The following is a 23,439-nucleotide window of genomic DNA, read 5'->3' as shown; positions in this document are numbered from 1 at the left end:
GCGAGACTGTCTCAAAAAAAAAAAAAAAAAAAAAAATTATGAATGATTTCAAAACAAATAAGAATTGGTTCTTAGAGGTCATTAAAATTTAACTCATAACTTGGATGTTTCAAAAAAGTGTCCACACATAGGGCATTTAATTTTTTTTTCTTTTTTCTTTTTTTTTTTTTTGAGACGGAGTCTCGCGCTGTGTCACCCAGGCTGGAGTGCAGTGGCCGGATCTCGGCTCACTGCAAGCTCCGCCTCCCAGGTTCAGGCCATTCTCCTGCCTCAGCCTCCGAGTAGCTGGGACTACAGGCGCCCGCCACCACGCCCGGCTAGTTTTTTTTTGTATTTTTAGTAGAGACGGGGTTTCACCATGTTAGCCAGGATGGTCTCGATCTCCTGACCTCGTGATCCGCCCGCCTCGGCCTCCCAAAGTGCTGGGATTACAGGCTTGAGCCACCGCGCCCGGCCTAATTTTTTTTTTCTAATTAAGAGCACATATACTCTTTGTAGAAATTTTGGAAAATGAAAGCAGGCTCAATGAAAATAAACCTATCCACATTTCTACCATATAGATGGGTTCACTATCAATATTTTACTATAGATTATTCCTGAATCTATTAATATATACATGTGATATATTTACATACATGCATAGTTATATACAATGTGTACATATATGTGTATATACTATATGCATGTATTATAAATACATATACATATAAGCATGCATATTTCTTACATATTCAAACACTACAGGAGTGTTAATTAAAAAAGGAAAAATCTCCGTGATTCCCCTGTTCCCCACCCAATCCTAATCCATAGAGAGATATTGATTTTTTACTGGTTAGGTTAAATCCTTCAGTGCACATAAATGTGTTTGTAAACACAAATATACTTACTTTTTGTTCTTCACCAAAAATGGGGTCACTTTATGCCTTGTGTTCTGTACTCTGTTCTTTCTCTAAGTATCCCTTGGACCCTTTCCCCTCCAGTCCACGGAATCCCCATCTCTGCCTTGTGTTTCTTACTGTATGTAGATGTGTCGTCATTTATTCACCATGGCTCTCCTGCTGGACACTTTTGTTTGTTTGTTTGTTTGTTTTCGAGACAGAGTCTCGCTCTGTCGCCCAGGCTGGAGTGCAGTGGTGCAATCTCAGCTCACTTCAACCTCCACTTCCCGGGTTCAAGTGATTCTCCTGCCTCAGCCTCCTGAGTAGCTGGGATTACAGGCACGCACCACCATACTCGGCTAATTTTTGTATTTTTAGTAGAGACAGAGTTTCACTATGTTGGCCAGGGTGGTCTTGAACTCCTGACCTCAGGTGATCCACCCGCCCCAGCCTCCCAAAGTGCTGGGATTACAGGCATGAGCCACCACGGCCGGCCTGGATGCTTTTTAATATGACACACAGTGCAGCATTGTACATGTACATTTATTCATAGGGGACATAGTCCTAGAATTTCTGGGTCTAAAGGTGTGCACGGTTACAGTTTTTTTGTTTTTTGTTTTTGAGACGGAGTCTCTGTCGCCCAGGCTGAAGTGCAGTGGCACGATCTTGGCTCACTGCAACCTCTGCCTCCCGGGTTTAAGCAGTTCTCTGCCTCAGCCTCCCGAATAGCTGGGATTATAGGTGCCCACCACCATGCCTGGCTAATTTTTGTATTTTTAGTAGAGATGGGGTTTCACCATCTTGGGCCAGGCTGATCTTAAACTCCTGACCTCATGATCCGCCCGCCTTGGCCTCCCAAAGTACTGGGATTACAAGCGTGAGCCACTGCTCCTGGCCTTGTTTTTTCTTTGAGATGGAGTTTTGCTATTGTTGCCTAGGCTGGAGTGCAGTGATGCAATCTCAGCTCACTGCAACCTCCGCCTCCCAGGTTCAAGTGATTCTCTTGCCTCAGCCTCCCAAGTAGTTGGGATTACAGGCGCCTGCCACCATGCCCGGCTAATTTTTGTATTTTTAGTAGAGATAGGGTTTCACCATGTTGGTAGGCTGGTCTGGAACTCCTCACCTCAGGTGATCAGCCCACCTTGGCCTCCCAAAATGCTGGGATTACAGGTGTGAGCCACTGTGCCTGGCCAATTTTGACAAGGATTGGGAGATCACTGTCTGCATGCCATGCCGGTCTGTACCCTCACCATCAGTGTGGAAAATGGCCTGATTTGGCATTCTCTCACCAGCATGGGATATGACTTTACAATTTTTATGAATCGGGTAGATGAAAAGGGTGCCTCAATCTGCATTGCTCTTGTCGGAAGAGAAGTTGAGCATCTGTTTATGTGTTGGTCATTCCCCTCCCCTGGTCTGGGTCTGGAACATTGCAGGCTGCTGTGGCAGGGAAGGAGCATGGTGGAACTGTGTGTAGTTCCAAAAGGCTGCTGCCAAGGGTCACCACAGGTGTCTCCCCAACTCACACTTCATTGCCCAAACCTAGCAGTTGGTCCAGGTTTTGAGGAGCTTAAGACTCATGATTTTGGAAAAAGAAAGACAATTAAAAACACAAAACAGGTACAATAGTGAATATTGTTTTAAAATAAGAAACACACTAAATGACAAATTTTTGGGGGGAGGCCTTCGTTTGACACCCAACAGGAAACAATAAATTACAAATTTAAAAAGCATTTTCTTTCTGTTTTTGTTTTGGCCTCCGTTGCAATAGATCCTTTGTAGATTTGAACTTCAGTATGATCAGTAATTCTGAAAAAGTATACCAAGTCTTCCTGACATTTCGGCGTACACAAGTACAGTTCAGATTTTAGGTTGCCACTGCATTGTTTCGAGCAACATCACATCATTATATAATCAGTATGTTCTGAGGCTCCATTCACTGATTTATTGATGAACATGTTTAGGAGTCTGTCGCTGAACACTTGTTTCTTCATGCTGTTTCAGTGAGTTGGAAGCAATTTTGTGTGCCATTTTATTTGGGATTGTCAGACTTTGTCAATTTAAAATTCGTCAGCAGTATCAAGATGCGATCTGGTACACTGGGATACATAAAACTCCAAACTCCTGCACAGAAGTACTTGACTGTTGGCTGGGGGCGGTGGCCCACGCCTGTAATCCCAGCACTTTGGGAGGCTGAGGTGGGTGGATTACCTGAGGTCAGGAGTTTGAGACCAGCCTGGCCAACATGATGAAACCCTGTCTCTACTAAAAATACAAAAGCTAGCTGAGCGTGGTGGTGGGTGCCTGTAATCCCAGCTACTCGGGAGGCTGAGATAGGAGAATCACTTGAACCTGGAAGGCAGAGGTTGCAGTGAGCCAAGATCATGCCATTGGACTCCAGCCTGGGCTATAAGAGTGAAACTCCGTCTCAAAAAAATAATAATAATAAAAATAAGAAGTACTTGCTGTTTATAGTACTGCTATAGTTTTGTGCCCTGCACTCACTGGAATTCTGATAAATTCTATTTCATGTGGTTCCCATCAAAAACAGGGAGAAAATATGTAGTGCATTTATAGTTGCATACACTACATTATTGAGTATTTTCCTGATAAGACACAACTCCCATTTAGGCACTGATGACAATAGAATTCTCTACTTACAATTTTATGCATTTGATGATCTGAAGAATTTCCCACAGACAAGCTTCTGGCTCCATATGTTTCAAACCCTGTTTCTCCTCCACTACCCACTTATTTCTAGTTGGTCATCGTAGGACAGTTTATCTCATGAAGTTTGGGATCTGTTCCGTTGTCATAATGTCCGAGCCTGTGCATTGGTGTCAGAACATATATGAAAGCCATTCCTCCACTGGGAGTGCTACGGTAGCTTAACCACACGTGGAACCAGCAGCTAAACCCAAATTTAATGTATCCTTCACTCAACTTCCAGTTAGCTGAATGCCAAAAATGCCCATTGTGGCCGGGTGCAGTGGCTCATGCCTGTAATCCCAGTACTTTGCAGGGCCGAGGTGGGTGGATCACTTGAGGTCAGGAGTTCAAGACCAGCCTGGCCAACATGACGAAACCCTGTCTCTACTAAAAGTGCAAAAATTAGCCAGCCGTGGTGGCGGGCGCCTGTAATCCCAATTATTCGGGAGGCTGAAGCAGGAGAATCACTTAAACATGGGAGGCAGAGATTGCAGTGAGCCAATCAATATCTTACCAGCCTGGGTGACAGAGACTCTGGCAACAAACAAACAAACAAACAAAACAAAACAAAACCAAAAATGGCTATTGCTATTTCATTATCGCCTGGCACAAGAAGCCGTGACCGAAAGTTGGAGTGTAAGGGCGACTATTTTGGTAACTTCATCAGCCAGTCCTCTCTGCTTCTCTTCCTGCTTTTTGATGCTGCCAATCATAATTTGCCTCAGTTGTGGAAATCTGACAACCTGTTAATATCAATTCTGGTTTTGTTTGTTTGTTTGTTTTGGTGATGAAGTCTCCTTTTGTCACCCAGGCTGGAGTGCAGTGGTGCAATCTCGGCTCACTGCAAACTACCTCCAGGGTTCAAGCGATTTTCATGCCTCAGCCTCCTGCCTAGCTGAGATTACAGGCATGTGCCACCACACCCAGCTAATTTTTGTATTTTTAGTAGAGACAGGGTTTCACTGTGTTGGTCAGGCTGGTCTGGAATTCCTGGCCTCAAGTGATCCAACTGCCTGGGCCTCCCAAAGTGCTGGGATTAAAGGTGTGAGCCACTGTGCCCGGCCCAGTTTACTTACCAAATACGAAAATATTTACTCTGGTCAATTTGCTGGTGCCACCTGGAAAGTACTCTCCAAGGGCATCCGTAATCTCATGATTAGCAAACAAAAAAGTTTTTTCTTATATACATCTTCCTGGACATCTCTGTATAATTTGTACACGTGACATTTGCTCACTTCAAGGTTGTTATAAGTTAAACTATTTTTGACTCTTTGGTTCCCTTGAAGTTGATGGCTTCTAGTATCACTTTATCTGAGCCCTTCTTGTTGGTCAACAGGTAGGTTTTTTTTTTTTTTTTTTTTGAGACGGAGTGTCGCTCTGTCGCCCAGCCTGGAGTGCAGTGGCTGGATCTCAGCTCACTGCAAGCTCCGCCTCCTGGGTTTATGCCATTCTCTTGCCTCAGCCTCCCGAGTAACTGGGACTACAGGTGCCCACTACCTCGCCCGGCTAGTTTTTTGTATTTTTTTAGTAGAGATGGGGTTTCACCGGGTTAGCCAGGATGGTCTCAATCTCCTGACCTCGTGATCCGCCTGTCTCGGCCTCCCACAGTGCTGGGATTACAGGCTTGAGCCACCACGCCTGGCCCAACAGGTAGTTTTTATTTCAGCAGTGAGTAGATTTCACTGTGCTAGAGAAAATGTTAACATTTTGCTTTGTCCAATGTCAGACAAAAAAATGTTTTGCTTGTAACAGCGGAGTATTAGAAACCATCTAAGTGCCTACCAAGAGGTGATCAATTAAATTGTGGTATGTGTATAGAGGTGTATATGTGTGTATTTATGTAACTACATGTGAATACTATGTAATTATTAAAAGTAACATCTATATGTGGAAATACCTGTGGATACACTATTTAGCAGAAAAAGTGGGCTAGAAAACAAGATGTATAATATGTATTTTATGATTTAAATAGGTGTTATAACATGTTATTTCCTTATTTGGTATATAGCATTTTATCATTTGTAGATCCCTTTTACATATATTTTTGCTTGGGTTTTGAACACAGTGACCATTGAGATTTGGAGAGGAGGCAGGTATCATTTTATAGGTGAAAAGCTAATAGGGAAATAACATAGTGAGGCAGTAAGAACTGGAGAGATTGAGAATCAAATCTTGGCTATTACATCCTGGCACTGCTTCTTGCTATCTAGGTGTCACAGAACCTTAATTTCCTTGTGTGTAAAATGGGGCTAATATCTACCTCATAAGGTTGTGCTGGGGAACTAAATGATAAACAAGAAGTGCCTATCAGGTGTTGGATTTGTAGGTACTTGTAATCAATGAGTAATGAGTAGAATATTAATGTTTTATAACAACAAGAGTTTTCCCTCCCTGATATATTATTTGTTGCTGCATAACTAATTACCCTAAAACTTTGTGACTTAAAACAAGACATCTTAGGTGGTTCACAGTGGTTCAGACCAATAATCCCAGTGCTTTGGGAGGCTGAGGTGGGAGGATCGCTTGAGGCCAGGAGTTTGAGACCACCCTGTCTCCACAAAATAAAGAATTATCTGGGCATGGTGGTGTGCACCTGTAGTTCCAGCTGCTCAAGAGTTTGAGGTGGGAGGGTCACTTGAGTCTAGGAGTTCAAGGTTGCAGTGAGCTATGATTGCATCACTGCACTCCAGCCTGGGTGACAGAGGAAGACCCTGTCTTAAAAAAGCAAACAAACAAAAATCAGATCTTTATTTTCTTTTCATTTCTGTGTGTCAGGAATTTGGGGGATGGCTTTGCTCTGGTTCTCTCAGGAGGTTGCAGTCAAGCTTTCGGCTAGGGCTGTGTCATCTGAAGGCTTGCCTGGGGCTGGAGGACCCATGTCTAAGATGGCTTGTTCAACATGGCTGTTGGCAGGAGGCTTTAGGTATTGGCACTTATACTTCTCCATAGGGCTGTTTGAGTGCCCTCAAGACATGACAACTGGTTTTTCCCCATCATGAATGATCCAAGAGAGAGCAAGGCAGGAACCATGCTAACTTTTCTGATTCAGCCTGTGCAGTCACACACCTGTGAAGTCATTTCTGCAAGGTAATAGGTCAGCCCTGTTCATTGTCGCACGGGTCTTCTCACTCTCCTCCCAGCTTCTGCCCTCATCCTCACTGTAGTCTGTTCTCCACGAAGTAGCTGGTGGCCTTTTACGACCCAAAGGAGATCCTGCCACTCTGGTGCTTCCATCATACTCACAGTGGGAGCCGCAGATGTCGCTGCACCCAAGGGCTCTTTGGGTCTGACATCCCTCCTGTGATTCTCCCCAGGGGCCACCTGACCCCCTTCCCAGGGATCTCACCTCACTCCTCCTTCTGCCTCCAGTGCTCTTTTTCCAGACAGCTGTCTCAAATAGCACCCTCCAGGGACACTCTGTCTAAACTTTATTTATTTTTATTATTATTTTTTGAGGCAGAGTCTCACTCTATTGCCTAGGCTGGAGTGCAGTGCAGTGGTGCGATCTCAGCTCACTGCAACCTCTGCCCCCAGGCTCAAGCAGTTCTCTTGTTTCAGCCTCCTGAGTAGCTGGAATTACAGCTACTGGGATTACGAAACTGCTGGGATTACAGGCGTGTGCCACCATGCCCACCTAATTTTCGCATTTTTAGTAGAGATGTGGTTTCACCATGTTGGCCAGGCTGATCTCGAACTCCTGACCTCGTGTGATCCACCTGCCTCTGCCTCCCATATTGCTGGGATTACAGTCATGAGCCACTGCGCCCGCCTTAAACTTTATTTTGTTTTATGTTAAATTTCTTTTAGACAGAGTCTCACTCTGTCACCCAAGCTGGAGTGCAGTGGCACAGTCGCCACTCACTGCAACCTCCGCTTCCCAGGTTCAAGAGATTCTCATGCATTAGCCTCCCTGGTAGCTGGGATTACAGGTGTACAGCACCACGTCCAACTAATTTTTGTATTTTTAGTAGAGACAAAGTTTTGTCATGTTGGCCGTGCTGGTCTAGAACTCCTGGCCTCAAGCTATCCACCCGCCTCAGCCTTTTGAAGTGCTGGGATTACAGGCATGTACTACCATGCCCAGCTAATTTTTGTATTTTTAGTAGAGATAGGATTTCGCCATGTTGGCCAAGCTGGTATGGAACTCCTGGCCTCAAGCAATCCACCCGTCTCAACCTCCTGAAGTGTTGTAATCCCAAAGGGATTACAGGCGTGAGCCACTCTTCCTGGTCTCTGTGTCTAAAGTTTCAAACGCCTTTGCCCCAGCTATGCTTTGTTCAGCTTTCCTGCTTCCATTTTTCTCCTTCGTTCTTATCACTGTCTCACTCACTCTGTTTTTAAATGTAATTCAAAAAAAAAAACCTCCTTTATTAGACTGTTAGCTAAGAGCAGGAATTTTTGTCCATTTTGTTCACTGCCACAACAAATGGTCTATTAGATTTGCATATCCATGAAGCCATTTTTATGTTAATATTTAAGAATGTAGGTGTTACCTCCCCACACAAATATGGTTGAAGTTAGCATACCAGAAACATTTGTAACTCATCAGTACAGTATGTTATTTCTTGCCCAGGATTACTAGATCTGATTACTGGGGTGAAAAAAAGGAGAAAGTTTAGGAGTTTCCCTTATGTGAACTATTTCTTTTGTGAATTGATTGCAAGTTAGGCATGTAATTCAGATGGAGAATTAAAGTCTATGGTGCCATAGAGAATTTTAAGAAGAGCCATTAGGAGAAGCACAGTGTGTATATTTAATGACGCATATCTTTGGTGTTATTGACAAGTAAAAATTTCTATATTACTGTGTACAGCATGATGTTTCTAAATGTGTATACAACGTGGAATGGCTTAATCCAGCAAGGTAACGTGCATTATCTCACATACTTACCTTTTTTTTTTTTTTTTTTTTTTTTTTTGGTGGGGGGTGAGAACACTTAAAATCTACTCTTTCTGTTTGTTTGTTTTGTTTTTGTTTTTTTTGAGATGGAGTCTCACTCTGTCGCCCAGGCTAGAGTGCAGTGGCACGATCTTGGCTCACCACAACCTCCGCCTCCCGGGTTTCAAGCGATTTTCCTGCGTCAGCCTCCCGAGTAGCCAGGATTACAGGCGCCCACCACCATGTCCATCTAATTTTTGTATTTTTTTTTTTTTTTTGAGATGGAGTCTCGCTCTGTTGCCCAGGCTGGAGTGCAGTGGCCAGATCTCAGCTCACTGCAAGCTCCGCCTTCCGGGTTTACGCCATTCTCCTGCCTCAGCCTCCTGAGTAGCTGGGACTACAGGCTAGTTTTTTGTATTTTTTAGTAGAAACAGGGTTTCACCGTGTTAGCCAGGATGGTCTCGATCTCCTGACCTCGTGATCCACCCGTCTCGGCCTCCCAAAGTGCTGGGATTACAGGCTTGAGCCACCGTGCCTGGCCTTAATTTTTGTATTTTTAGTAGAGATGGGGTTTCACCATGTTAATCAGACTGGTCTCGAACTCCTGACCTCAGGTGATCCACCTGCCTCTGCCTCCGAAACTGCTGGGATTACCGGTGTGAGCCACCACGCATGGTGGAGAAACACTTTTAATAACTATACTACAACTTTTATGTTCAGAAATTTTTGCCTTTACTCTTACTATATATCTAAAATCTACTCTTAACAATACAATGCAATACATTGTTGTTGACTAAGTCACCATATTGTCCAATAGATCTCTTGAACTTATTCTTTCTGTCTAACTGAAATTTTGTATCCTTTGACTAAGAAGACTGGCATCTTTAATGTGTTGACTTAGAAAAGACCACATATTGTTAGGAAAGAGGTTCTGTGTAGAAGACAGTTGACAATGGGAAAGGCATAACCACTGTTCCATTCACCTGAAGACACTGACCAGGCAGCCAGGAATTGTAGATGTGGGTTTTCTAATGGCTCATTCAGCCCCCGTCTGCTGGCTATGTGCAAGTTACTGTGCTTGGTGTCTTGGGAGTAGATGGGGATGGACTGCCCTGCCCCCTAAAAGCTCAGGAGGCAGAGGCTGCAAGATGGTAAGGATAGAATGCAATCACAGGCGAACCAGCTTTCCTGGTAGAGAGTAGGATAAGCTGATGTCTGGCAGGGAGAAGCAGTCAGGGAAGACATGGGGAGGAGGCGGCGGCAGCATCAAGTGGAGCACTGGAAAGCACCAGTAGGACTTCAGCAGGTGGAGAAAGGCCCCAGAACAGCCTGTGCCTTGGATGCTGCTGGCATTTTAATGATCTGAAGATCTCATCAGAAAGCAGATTCTGATTCTGTAGTTCAAGGGGAGGAAGCAAAGATTCTACATTTCTCACAAGCTCTAAAGGACAAGTCTCTAGAGGACCACAGAGCTGCCTGCCTCTGCTTCCTTGTCCTGTGAAGTGGAGGCCAGCCTGGAAGCAGCGGCACAGGCTTCAGATGCTATTGAACTGAGCGGAGCGGGAGCCCAAGACTGATCTGGCTTTAGGTGCTCGAAACCTTTCTTTGATCACAGGGCCATTAACTCTGCCTTTGGGCCTCCTCCTTCTCCTGAAATCCTCTTTTAAAAGTTCACTTGGTAATTTCCGTCGATATCTGTTTGATTTTATGATCTGTGAACTCTTAGGACATATTGCCAGAATGTTACTTTGGTCCTTCAGAAAAAAATTTATTCTTTTTTCTTTTTTTGAGACGGAATTTCATTCTTGTTGCCCAGGCTGGAGTGCAATGGCGCAATCTCAGCTCACTGCAACCTCCACCTCCCAGGTTCATGCGATTCTTCTGCCTCAGCCTCCCGAGTAGCTGGGATTACAGACATCCGCCACCATGCCCAGCGAATTTTGTATTTTTAGTAGAGATGGGGTTTCTCCATGTTGTTCAGGCTGGTCTCGAACTCCCGACCTCTGGTGATCCACCCACCTTGGCCTCCCAAAGTACTGGGATTACAGGCGTGAGCCACAGTGCCCAGCCTAGAAATTTATTCTATTATTGGTAGATTTCTTAATGTTTTTTTAATAAGCTGCCATCTTCTTGTGATCAAGTTCAAAAAATATATTTTTAAAAACCATATGGGCCGGGCGCGGTGGCTCAAGCCTGTAATCCCAGCACTTTGGGAGGCCGAGACGGGCGGATCACGAGGTCAGGAGATCGAGACCACCCTGGCGAACACGGTGAAACCCCGTCTCTACTAAAAAATACAAAAAACTAGCCGGGCGAGGTGGCGGGCGCCTGTGGTCCCAGCTACTCGGGAGGCTGAGGCAGGAGAATGGCGTGAACCCGGGAGGCAGAGCTTGCAGTGAGCCGAGATCCGGCCACTGCACTCCATCCAGTCTGGGAGACAGAGCCAGACTCCGTCTCAAAAAAAAAAAAAAACAAAAAAACAAACAAACAAACAAAAACCATATGAATTAATGAGGTGGGCCTCTTGTTCCTGCCTAATTGGGGGAAGAGGAGATTATATCAGTCATCATTTTAAAGCTGTCAGGAGTCTCAGTTAACCTGTGTAACTTTAGCAGGAGCCACCAAGGTAACTGCAGATGGCCTAAGTTGGGTACCATCAGAATTCTGCTCTTGCAGTGTTTGGGATAATTGTGGTGGAGACCATGAATTAGAAACACACATAGGCAATACCCACTTACTTATTGGTGGCAGGGGAAGACCTAGAAACATCGTAGAGATGTTTCTGCTTCCTCCCAAGGGCCAGCAGTTTACACCCGCGGGCCACATCACACCAGATTGATTTTAGTGTATGTGGTGGGCCTTCACTGTTTACATTAGTAATTTGATCCTTTCATTAAGACCCCTGCACCTATTCTTTGTGTAAGAATTGAAGCAGGTCTGATTTCCGACAGTTACAATGCTGTCCCCAGTATATTGGGGCAGTATATTGTTGTTGTTCAGTGTTATTTAAGCATGGCAGGTACGTATGTCCACAGATGTATATTAAATATATACATACATATATGTTTCCAATTTTCTTCCTAGATCTTGGCCCTGATTGCATTCATCTGTATAGAGACCATCATGGCGTGCTCCCCGTGTGAAGGCCTCTACTTTTTTGAGTTTGTGAGCTGCAGTGCGTTTGTGGTGACTGGCGTCTTGCTGATTATGTTCAGTCTCAACCTGCACATGAGGATCCCCCAGATCAACTGGAACCTGACAGTGAGTACAAGTGGCCACTCTGGCCACGAAAGGATCACGTGCCGGTTGGCTCCAAGGAAAAGTTGGAATCTCTCTAGGTTGTGTTTGGTTCTAGTTCATTTTGATCCTTAAATATTCCATTTTAATTCAACTGTGAAATTTTAAATTTCTTTACTGGGTTGAGTAAAACTACAAAATAAGCTGAATCTTAACTAATGGGGGAAACATCGTAACAATTATTTTGGCCACTTTAAATATGTCATTTCAGTTTTGCGATCATCTGAGAAGACTGGTCATGTTGATATTTGGAGAATATGGGAAATAATACGGTGTAGACATTTACATATTTTTCAGACTGCACCTAAAAGCCATTTATAAAAATATTGATTCTGGAAGAATTGAAAATGTGAATGAAAATGCCAATAACTTACAGAGCCTAGGAATTTTTTTTTTTTTTTCGAGGTGGAATGTCACTCTTGTCGCCCAGGTTGGAGTGCAGTGGCATGATCTCGGGCTCACTGCAAGCTCCGCCTCCCAGGTTCACGCCTTTCTCCTACCTCAGCCTCCCGAGTAGCTGGGACTACAGGTGCCTGCCACCATGCCCGGCTAATTTTTTTGTGTTTTTTTAGTAGAGACAGGGTTTCACCGTGTTAGCCAGGATTCGCCTCAGCCTCCCAAAGTGCTGGGATTACAGGCGTGAGCCACGTGCCCAACCTGAGCCTAGGAATATTATTAAATTCAAAGCAGCTAGGAGGACCTGGGGGGTTTGGTGGTTTGATCAGAAAGTCTTGAGTGGAAACCTGCCCTTTTCTCCCCATGGTTTGGGTTCTTAGCCCTGTTTGGCCACCCTTGTTAATCAGACAGGAAGCACAGAGCTGGTCAGTCCTAGACTCCCTTTCCTAGACTGTGTCCTTACTGTGCTGAATGAGAAAGGGATTTTAATATCATTTGGTTTTCTTGATATTTATTTGCAAATTAGCATGTGCAAGAGCTTAAAGAGAGTCAGTCAGGGAAATCCACGTAAGCATCGTCGGCTGCCTCACCCTGCTGTGCCTGTGGGATGAAAATGCCGTGGAAACCTCAGCTGCTGAGGGGGAAGCAGGAGGAGAATGCCTCAGACCAGCTACCCTTCCCTGAGATCGGGAGCCACACAGAAGCCACACATGGCTCTGTGTGTGGCTGCTGCTGGGCCCATGACAAAGTGTGGGCCCCAAGGAGGAGGCTGGAGCTGCCATCTCCTTGGCAGGGCTGCTCTCCCGGTGTGCCCTGGGTGGGGAAGGTCCTCCTTACAGGTGTTTTCTGGGTTGTCCTACCTGGCACAGACTCCTAAAGGAGGAAAAAGGAGAGCTGCTGATCTAGAAAAGTAGATGTCAGTTAAAAACTTAGCTGTTTTTTGTCTTAGCACCGAAAGCTGAGAAAAATGTGGTGGTATTTTAAATTTAAGCTCTAAAACCTCAAGATAACTAGAAGCATTTTGTCTGAGTTTTTGTGACAGGTTGTAATGTCTCAACTATTTTTAAAATGAGGTTTATGTTATCCATAAGAAAATGCTTACAGAGCATGTAGTAGACAGTTTAAGAGAACTTTGCAAACCTCCCGCAGTTAAAATGCTCATACCATGGATGCAGGGTCAGGGTCAAGGTCAGCATCTTGTTCATTGCTATCCTACTTGCCTGGTGTTCCTGAAGCCTGTCAATAAATACTTGTTAAGTAAGGGACTGGGCTGTGAAATCCTGCGGGAGGACCTATTTGACAAAGAAGCAGCTGCTGGAAAGGTTAAGATTGGGCCTGTGGCTGGGTGGTGATGTGATCACTTGAGAATACCATCCTGTTCGTTGGGATCCATTCCAGGCTTTCTACTCTTTTGGAGCAGATAAAAGCTGTGTGTTTGCCCAACAAAAGGCCATATATATTACATGAACTTGAGGAGATGGTACCTTTTTTTTTTTTTTGAGATGGAGTCTTGCTCTGTCGCCTAGGCTGGAGTGCAATGGCGTGATCTCGGCTCACTGCAACCTTTGCCTCCTGGGTTCAAGTGATTCTCCTGTCTCAGCCTGCTGAGTAGCTGGGATTACAGGCGTGCACCACCATGCCCAGCTAATTTTTGTATTTTCAGTAGAGACGAGGTTTCGCCACATTGGCCAGGCTGGTCTCCAACTCCTGACCTTAGGTGATCTGCCCACCTCGGCCTCCCAAAGTGCTGAAGTTACAGGTGTGAGCCACCGCGTCCAGCCAAGATGGTACCTATTAAAGGCAGCTCGTGTCCAGTGTTCTCTGAGAGGGGTGAAAAAGTGAGCTCCTCAGGGCCCATCTTAGCTCATCAACTCGCTGCAGAAGGGTTAGCCTTGGCTGTGTTGTGTTTCTATAACAAGGTGGTGGGAGTATTGGGAGTATTTTTGTCTCCAGCAGAGCCAGCCTGATGGTTAAAATAGGGTATGATTGGTATGGATTTAAAAACACAGGTCATTCCCGGAGCCCAGGTTGACATAAATATGGATGAGAAATGATAAATAAGGAGGACAATGCATAATTTTCTGCAAGCATAATTTGATGGAATTTGAAAGATTCTGTTAATGTCAAGTTTTTGGTTTGGGTTGTGTTTTCTTTTTTGGATGGATTGTGGGACTTGTTCTTTGATATATATATATCTCAAAAAAGTATATATATATATACTTTTTTATTTTTTGAGATGGAGTTTTGCTCTTGTTGCCCAGGCTGGAGTGCAATGGTGCAATCTTGGCTCACCACAACCTCCACCTTCTTGGTTCAAATGATTCTCCTGCCTCAGCCTCCCGAGTAGCTGGGATTACAGGCATGCACCACCATGACCAGCTAATTTTTTTGTATTTTTAGTAGAGAGGGGGTTTCTCCATGTTGGTCAGACTGGTCTTGGACTCCCAACCTCAGGTGATCTGCCCGCCTCAGCCTCCCAAAGTGCTGGGATTGCAGGCGTGAGCCGCCACGCCTGGTGATATTTGTTTTGCTCTGTGTCCTAGGAGCTCACACACTCACATATTCCACCCCTGTTTACTTTGATTAGTGCCACAGGGCTCCTCCTTTCCTCCCCTTCCCTTCTGGGATGTGGTGCTATCTAAAAGGCATGTCTGATCCTCCCCCATCCCAAAAGCCTGCCAGTGGCTCCTACTCAACTGGCCCTAGAGCCCAGGGCCAGCTCAGCCAGACTTCCCTGAAGAGGAGCTCTGCACCTGCCTTCTCTACTTCCCCCTCTCCTGATCTCTCTTTTCTAATCTCTTATTGTCAAATTCTGAAAAAATTATGAAAGTAAATATGGAGTTTAATATACAGTCACCACCTGGGTCAACAAATAGGAGATTGTCAACACCCCAGAAGCTTCCCATGTGTATTTTCCAGCCAAACACACCTCCTGCCCCTTCCCCCAGTCCACCATCCTGACTATGTGGTGGTCTTGCCCAGTTCATCTTCAGCCCACTCCAGTCCGGCGGCATTGAAGTCCCCTGGTCAGGAGCCTGGGATGGGGCCTCCGTGTTCCTGGATCCTCTGGTTGCTCTTGGGTTCTCACCCTACCCAACGTCCTGGCAGTGTCTGCTATGGGGCACTCTGTCCCTCCTGCCATACTCTCTCATCTCGCATCCTGACCCCCCACACTGTTCTGTTTTTCTTCTGCCGCTTTGGTCACCTTTTCTTAGTGGGATCTGTGGCCCAGGAGACCTCTTAGGCCTCTATCTCAGAACCTAGGCCGGGTGCTGTGGTGGGTTGAGAACAGTTGGCAATCACCCGTAGGGTCCACTGGCTGAGCCCTGAGCCCTTGTGTTTTTTTTTTTTTTCTGATACCAAATACATTTTCCACACCAAGCTGTTCTGTAATTCTTTGACTCTGACTGGATATTCAACAGTTCCATTCAATTCTGACACTAACTCTCAGGGTTAGCACAGATCCCACAGGTGAGGGCCCAGTCCCACAAGATGGCCCCACTTTAGACACCAGCTGCAGAAGGGGCGCAGAGGCACTTCTGTCTGGCTGAGTACAGATTCGATGGTTTCCACCGCCCCTCCTCAGGTTCAGTCATTTTCTGCAGTGACTCACAGGACTCAGGAAGGTGCTTTACTTAAACAATCACTGATATGTTTTAAAGGATACAACTCAGGAACAGCCACATGGGAGAGATCCATAGGGTGAGGCCGTCAGATGCAGGAGCCTCCGTCCTTATGGAGTCAGAATGAGCTCCACTCAGAAGCTCCCCAGACCCCATCGTTTAGATATTTTTTCTGGAGATTTCACTAGGTAGGCATGACTGATTGGCCATTTGGTGATTGAACTCAATGTCCAGCTCCTCTAACTTCCCTGGAGGTCCAGGGGATGGGGCTGAAAATTCCCACTCTCTAATCACCTGGCTGGCTTTTCTGGCGACCTGCCCTTATCCTGAAGCTGTCTACCACCCTATTCCCACAAAAGTCACTTCATTAGCGTAAACTTGGGTATGATTGAAAGGGACTCATTATGAATAACAAAAGACGCTCATATCACTCACGAGATTCAAGGATTTGATTAAATATTTTTCATTGTAGCACACTCATTCTTTCTGGGACCCAGTTTCCTCATCTATGAAAGTAGAACAAAACTTGTTCATTTTGGATCATAATTTAGAATTCACTGGGAGTGATGTGATTGGCACAGTGACTCCATAGATAGTAGCTGCTACTGTCATCAACATTATAATTATCCCTTTGATCCTGGGGCCGTTCAAGTACAAGTGAGTGCAAAGCGTGGGCCGAGTGCTTGCAAACGTTCTTGTCTCCTGGATGTGTAGGACAGAGGCTAGAGCCAGCCACACAGCACATTGGTTTGAGGGCCAACCAGGATTGCAGTGACAGTCCCAGGCTGATTCTGTGTACAAATATTTCATCTGTTATCAGTTCAGCCTTGATTTGTTTCATGGCCCAGGAACTCAAGTGCTTGATGCTGACTAAGATTTGCAGTATTCCAGTATTGAGCCTTTCAAATTGTGTGAATAATAAGTGCTTATTGTAAACAAAACAAAACAAAACAAAAAACAAACCCCCAAAAACTAGAAGATAATAGGTAATTTAAAAAAAATCATCTGATGACTGAAGAGAAATGAAAACTTGTCCACACAGAAGCTTGTAGGTTCACAGCTACATTATCTGTAATAACCAAAAAGTAGAAATAAATGTGCATCAACTGATGAAGGATAAATAACATGTGGTGTATCTATACAATGGACTATTATTCAGTAATAAAAAGGAATGAGTACTGATACATGCTACAACATGAATAAACCTTAGAACCATTATACTAAATGGAAGAGGCCAGGCACGAAAGACATGTTATATCATTCTATTTGTATGAAATGTCCAGAATATTTGTATATTTGTGGCAGAGTTCACACACACGCGTGCACGTGCGCGCGCACGCACACACACACACACACACACAAATGTCCAGAATAGGCAAATCCATAGAGACAGAAAGCAGATTGGTGGTTGCCTAGGGTTGGGGGAGGAATGAAGAATAACTGCTAATGTGTACGAGGCTGTTTTTGGAGTGCTAAAAATGTTCTAAAATTACATTGTGATTGAATTGTATACTTTAATTGGGTGTATGTTATGGTATGTGAATTATATCTCAATAAAGCTGTTTAAAAATAAGTGATATGACCCACTGAAGGGTAACCACTTAAAACACTTGAGTATGAATCCTAAACTGTTCTCTCTAGGCTGTTTTTCGCATATGCATTGTGTTGTGATATGTGAGTGCAGAAAAATAGAACCATTAAAGTCATGCATTTTCATTTAAATTATTGTACCTTCCATGTTAAATATACAACAACATCATTATATTTAATGACTGCATAGTGTTCCATTATGGAAATCCCATTTTATTGAACAACTCCCCTATTGAGCACTTTGCGTGCTTCCTTATACTTAGACCTTTTTGCCTTATATCATTTATTTATTTACTTTTTTGGAGACAGAGTCTCATCCTGTCCCCCAGGCTGCAGTGCAGAGGCGAGGTCTTCGTTCACTGCAGCCTCGACCTCCTGGGCTCAAGCAATCCTCCCACCTCAGCCTTCCAAGTAGCTGGGACTACAGGAATGCACTACCATGCCTGGCTAATTTTTTTGAATTTTTTGTAGAGACAGGGTTTTGCCGTGTTTCCCAGGCTGGTCTCGAACTCCTGAGCTCAAACAATCCACCCACTTCAGCCTCCCAAATATTGGGATTACAGGCAGGAGCCACCGTGCCTGGCCCCCAGTATGATTTTTTTTTTTTTCCGAGACGGAGTCTCGCTCTGTCTCTCAGGCTGGAGTGCAGTGGCGCGATCTCAGCTCACTGCAACCTTTGTTTCCCAGGTTCAAGTGTTTCCTCTGCCTCAGCCTCCCGAGTAACTGGGTTACAGGCATGTGCCACCACACCCAGCTAATTTTTGTATTTGTTTAGTAGAGACGTGGTCTCGCCATGTTGGCCAGGCTGGTCTAGAATTCCTGATCTCAGGTGATTCGCCTGCCTCGGCCTCCCAACGTGCTGGGATTACAGGCATGAGCCACCACTCCCAGCCCCCACTATGATATTTAAGATGGATTTCCAACTGTAGGATTCATAGGAAAATGACATGAACCTCTTTAAAACCCTTGATACCTATTGGCAGTGGTTTTCCAGGAAGTTGTGTCATTGAAGCCCTTCTTGTTGGTCTTCTCACTGTCTCCAACACACATGCTTACCCCAGGTGTATAGTCTGCTAGTCCCACAGGTGAATAGTAGTATATGATTGCCAATTTAATTTTCATTTCTTTGGCTATAAGTAAATTTGAATATTTGTTCCTGCTTATTACCCAGTAGTATTCTTTTTCAAATTGCTTATGTATGTCCTTTTCTCACTTTGTTACTTTTTCTCATTAATTTGCAAGAGCTATTTATAAATTAAAGATACTGAACTTTTTTTTTTTTTGGTTTTTTGGTTTTTGAGACGGAGTGTCACTCAGCCACCCAGGCTGGAGTGCAGTGGCGCGATCTTGGCTCATTGCAACCACCGTCTCCCGGGTTCAAGCAATTCTCCTGCCTCGGCCTCTCGAGTAGCTGGGATTACAGGCACCTGCCATCACGCCTGGCTAATTTTTGTATTTTAGTAGAGATGGGATTTCACCATCTTGGCCAGTTTTGTCTTGAACTCCTGACTTCAGGTGATCTGCCTGCCTCAGCCTCCCAAAGTGTTAGGATTATAGACATGAGACACTGCGCCCGGCCAAATTTTTTTTTTTTTGAGACAGAGTCTTGCTCTGTCACCCAGGCTGGAGTGCAGGGGTGCAGTTTTGCTCATTGCATCCTCTGCCTCCCAGAATCCAGCAATTCTCCTGACTCAGCCTCCTGAGTAGCTGGCACTGCAGGCACCCACCACCATGTCCAGCTAATTTTTTGTGTTTTTAGTAGAGACAGCGGTTCACCATGTTGGCCAGGGTGGTCTCAAACTCCTGACCTCAAGTGGTCCATCTGCCTCAGCCACCCACAGTGCTGGGATTACAGACGTGAGCCACTGTGCCTGGCCAATATTGACCATTTTGTCAAATGGTTATTTAAGGTTTAATATTTGTCAAGATTATACGTGCAGGTTTCTACATTTGGTATAATGCTTAGAAAGTTCTTCTTGACCAGGGTTATTTAAACACACACACATACTTTTGTGGTTTTGCTTTTTAAACGTAATTTTTATTCTCTTTGATTTATTTTGCTTTAAGGTGTTAGGTAGGAATACACATTTTTAAAAGTATTTGTTCAATAGTTGCTTAACATTGTCATTTGTTTCCTCACTACCTTTCTTTTTAAAATACAGCACGGTGTTTCAAATGGCACTATTCCATTGTCATACTCAATAGAATTAGCAATATTTAATTTTATTTAATATCCAGTTCATATTCAGATTTCCCCTTTGTCTCACAATGTCTTTTTTTTTTTTTTTTTTTTTGAGACAGAGTCTTGCTTTGTCACCCAGGCTGGAGTGCAGTGGCCGGATCTCAGCTCACTGCAAGCTCCACCTCCCGGGTTTATGCCATTCTCCTGCCTCAGCCTCCCGAGTAGGTGGGACTACAGCCACCCGCCACCTCGCCCGGCTAGTTTTTTGTATTTTTTAGTAGAGACGGGGTGTCACCATGTTAGCCAGGATGGTCTCGATCTCCTGACCTCATGATCTGCCCGTCTCGGCCTCCCAAAGTGGTGGGATTACAGGCTTGAGCCACCGGGCCCGGCCCACAATGTCTTTTTACTTTTTTTTTATTTGTTTTTGAAACAGAGCCTTGCTCTGTCGCCCAGGCTGGAGTGCAGTGGCGCGATCTCGGCAAACTACAAGCTCCGTCTCCCGGGTTTACGTCATTTTCCTGCCTTAGCTTCCCCAGTAGCTGGGACTACAGGTGCACACCACCAGGCCTGGCTAATTTTTGTTGTATTTTTTGGTAGAGATAGGGTTTCACCATGTTAGCCAGGATGGTCTCAATCTCCTGACCTTGTGATCCGCCCACCTCGGCCTCCCAAAATGCTGGGATTACAGGCGTGAGCTACTGCACCCGGCCAACATTTGTTTTGTTCAAATCTTGATGCACACAAGGTCCCCGCAAACAGCTCCATTCCCCCAGCCCTGCGCTTTTGTTGTTGTTGTTGAGACAGAGTCTCTCTCTGTTGCTCAGAGGAGTGCAGTGGCACATTCTGGGCTCACTGCAACCTCTGCCTCCCGGGTTCAAGCAGGTCTCCTGCCTCAGCCTCCTGAGTAGCTGGGACTACAGGCGCATGCTACTATGCCCAGCTAATTTTTTTTTTTTTTTTGAGAGGGAGTCTCACTCTGTCGCCCAGGCTGGAGTGCAGTGGCGAGATCTTGGCTCATTGCAACCTCCGCCTCTTGGCCTCCAGCGATTCTCTTGCCCCAGCCTGCCGAGTAACTGGGACTACAGGTGCATGCCACTGTGCCTGGCTAATTTTTTGTGTTTTAGTAGAGATGGGGTTTTGCTGTGTTGCCTAGGGTGGTCTCGAACTCCTGAGCTCAGGAGTTCGGGCAGTCCACCCACCTCAGCCTCCCAAAGTGCTGGGATTACAGGTGTGAGCCACCACACCTGGCCACGGCTAATTTTGTATTTTTAGTAGAGATGGGGTCCAGCTAATTTTTGTATTTTTAGTAGAGACGGGGTTTTACCATGTTTGCCAGGCTGGTCTCTCTATCTCCTGACCTCAGGTGATCCTCCCACCTCGGCCTCCCAAAGTGCTGGGATTATAGGCGTGAGTCACCATACCTGGCCCCCCTTTTTCTTTTTATTCTGTTGACTTGTTAGAAAAACTGGGTCATTTATCCTGTAGAGGGTCCTGCAGTTGAGTTGACTGTGTGCACCCTCATGGTAGTGTTTCACATGTCCTTCTTTCCCCATCTCTGTGACCTAGTCATTGGTCTCAGGGCAATGTGGTGCCATAGCAGCTGCTCTGATAATTGAAATGTTTTCTGATTTGCTCTGCCCTTGAGGCAGCCACTTGTCACATGTGGCTACCGAGCACTTGAATTGTGGCTAGTGTGATTGAAGAGTGGAATTTTTTATCTTATATGAATTAGTTTAACTTTAGTCACACATGGCTAGTGTTTGCCCTATTGGACAGCACAGTCCTAGAAGCTCAATTATATTTAGATTCATCTTTTAAGCAAGTGCTTCAGTATTTAAATATAATTCAGTGGGATTTGAGGAGGCAGATATGTTATGCTCTTATTGGCAGTTGCTGGCATTTTTTTCCCCTGGTTTAATCTGGTCCCTTAGCCTCAGATCATATTGGAAGATTATTTTGTATCTTTTTAAAATAGGCTTTTTGAAATTTTTTTCCCTGTATTCGCTGATCCCATTCATCATCTCATTCTCCATTCACTATTGTTAATGATCATTGCTAACACAAATTTAAAACTATGGATACTCCTACAACTTTAACATTTTTGACTGTTTTCTCTTTTCTTTTTCTTTCTTTCTTTTTTTTTTTTTTGAGACGGAGTTTCGCTCTTGTTGCCTAGACTGGAGTGCAATGGTGCAGTCTCAGCTCACGGCAACCTCCACCTCCCGGGTTCCAGCAATTCTCCTGCCTCAGCCTCCTGAGTAGCTGGGATTACAGGCATGTGCCACCACACCCGGCTAATTTTGTGTTTTTAGTAGAGACGGGGTTTTTCCGTGTTGGTCAGGCTGGTCTCGAACTCCCAACCTCAGCTGATCCGCCCGCCTCGGCCTCCCAAAGTGCTGGGATTACAGGCATGAGCCACCACGCCTGGCCTGTTTGTTTTCTAGCCCTTTGCTGCATCTCTATTTTTAAAAAGTCACTGTTAATGTCGATACTGTTTTATTTGATGTTTGACCTCACAGTGTATTATATTTTCCCCTTGTTTCTGAATAGTCTTTGCTTTGGGAAGTATATTCTATATTCTCTTTTTACCCCTATAGCATCTTACCAGAGCTGAGTGTAACTAAATGCTTTCTGGTTTGAATTTGTGAAAAATTTGCCCTGGCTTACGCAGGTCGTAGCTGAAACCCATCCTGCTGGCAGATGTATCTGAGCAGAGCTTTCCGTGAGCCAGGAGCAGGTTGGGTGTCTGCTGCAAGGCTCAGCACTGTTACGATGCCAGCATTGTCTCTTTACATCTTATTTTATTATTTTATTGAGACAGAGTCTTGCTCTGTCACCCGGGCTGGAGTGCAGTGGCGCAATCTTAACTCACTGCAACCTCTACCTCCCGGGTTCAAGTGATTCTCATGCTTCAGTTGCCCAAGTAGCTGGGATTACAGGTGTGCACCACCATGCCCAGCTAATTTTTGTATTTTTAGTAGAGATGGGGTTTCACCATGTTGACCAGGCTGGTCTCGAACACCTGACCTCAAGTGATCCATCCACCTCAGCCTCCCAAACTGCTGGGATTACAGGTGTGAGCCACCACACCAGCCATCTTTACATCTTCAAAAAGAGGAAATCGACCTTGGAGCCAGGCCAGACCAGAGGACCCATCAGGTGTTTATAGTGTAATCAGCCTGGCACTCAGGCAGTTTAGGCTTTTTCTTGAATTTTTTTTTCCTATAGAGGTTTTAGAGGTACTCTGTTATGACCCAGGCTACTGGGGGCCTCAGGCCAAAGTGGTAATAATAGAAGTGACAGTAAATGTGTAAGCAACCGTAGCTGTGGGCCAGGCACCATGCTGGGCTCTTTACCTGTATAGTTCCATTTAATTCCTTCAACAACTCTGGGAGGAATGGGGTACATTCTCAGGTAAAGCACAGAAACAAAGTAACTTGTCCAAAGTCATATGGGTGGTTTGGACCCTGCTTAGGCTGTGACCTTTCATTACCGTGCTATGTTCCCTTCTACAAATAAGACAGGAGTTAAATCTGTGAAACGGTGGATGTGTGCTGTGCAAGAAGCTTAGGAGAAAATTCTCCAGGCTTTAGTGACATAGAGGCTTGAAAGACTGCTTGAGAAAGAGCGTGAGGTCTGGCTGTGTGCTTTCTATGTGTGAAAGTTTGTTTTGAATGTCACATGTGAGTGTGGGGAATGCTGGAGGGATTTCACCAGTTTTAGTACATTTGGACCCCTGGAGAGCTTTGTCCATAGCAAGATGATTTGAGTGTGGTTTTTAAAGGATGGTACCAGACCTCTAAATGGTAATTACTGTTATCAATTTTGGTTAGTATTTCTTCAGAAAGGGTAGTGGGGTTGGTGAAAATGAAGATTTTGTGGT

The 23,439-nt window shown here is 44.9% G+C and overlaps 1 protein-coding gene across 2 annotated transcripts in view; it reads left to right on the top strand.

The window, feature by feature from the left end:
* The window catches only part of CMTM4 (CKLF like MARVEL transmembrane domain containing 4), an 81,983-nt gene that overhangs the window by 49,296 nt on the left and 9,248 nt on the right, over positions 1–23,439 (top strand). For both annotated transcript variants that reach the window (XM_025369702.1, XM_025369701.1), the window contains exon 2: positions 11,550–11,726. In XM_025369702.1, the coding sequence (XP_025225487.1) occupies positions 11,550–11,726 (177 nt within the window). The remainder of the gene's footprint in view (positions 1–11,549; positions 11,727–23,439) is intronic.

The sequence above is a fragment of the Theropithecus gelada genome, chromosome 20, assembly GCF_003255815.1.
Source record: "Theropithecus gelada isolate Dixy chromosome 20, Tgel_1.0, whole genome shotgun sequence".
NCBI classification, from domain to species: domain Eukaryota; kingdom Metazoa; phylum Chordata; class Mammalia; order Primates; family Cercopithecidae; genus Theropithecus; species Theropithecus gelada.
Note: the sequence above shows the minus strand (reverse complement) of the source record. Positions and strands in the feature narration are given on the sequence as shown.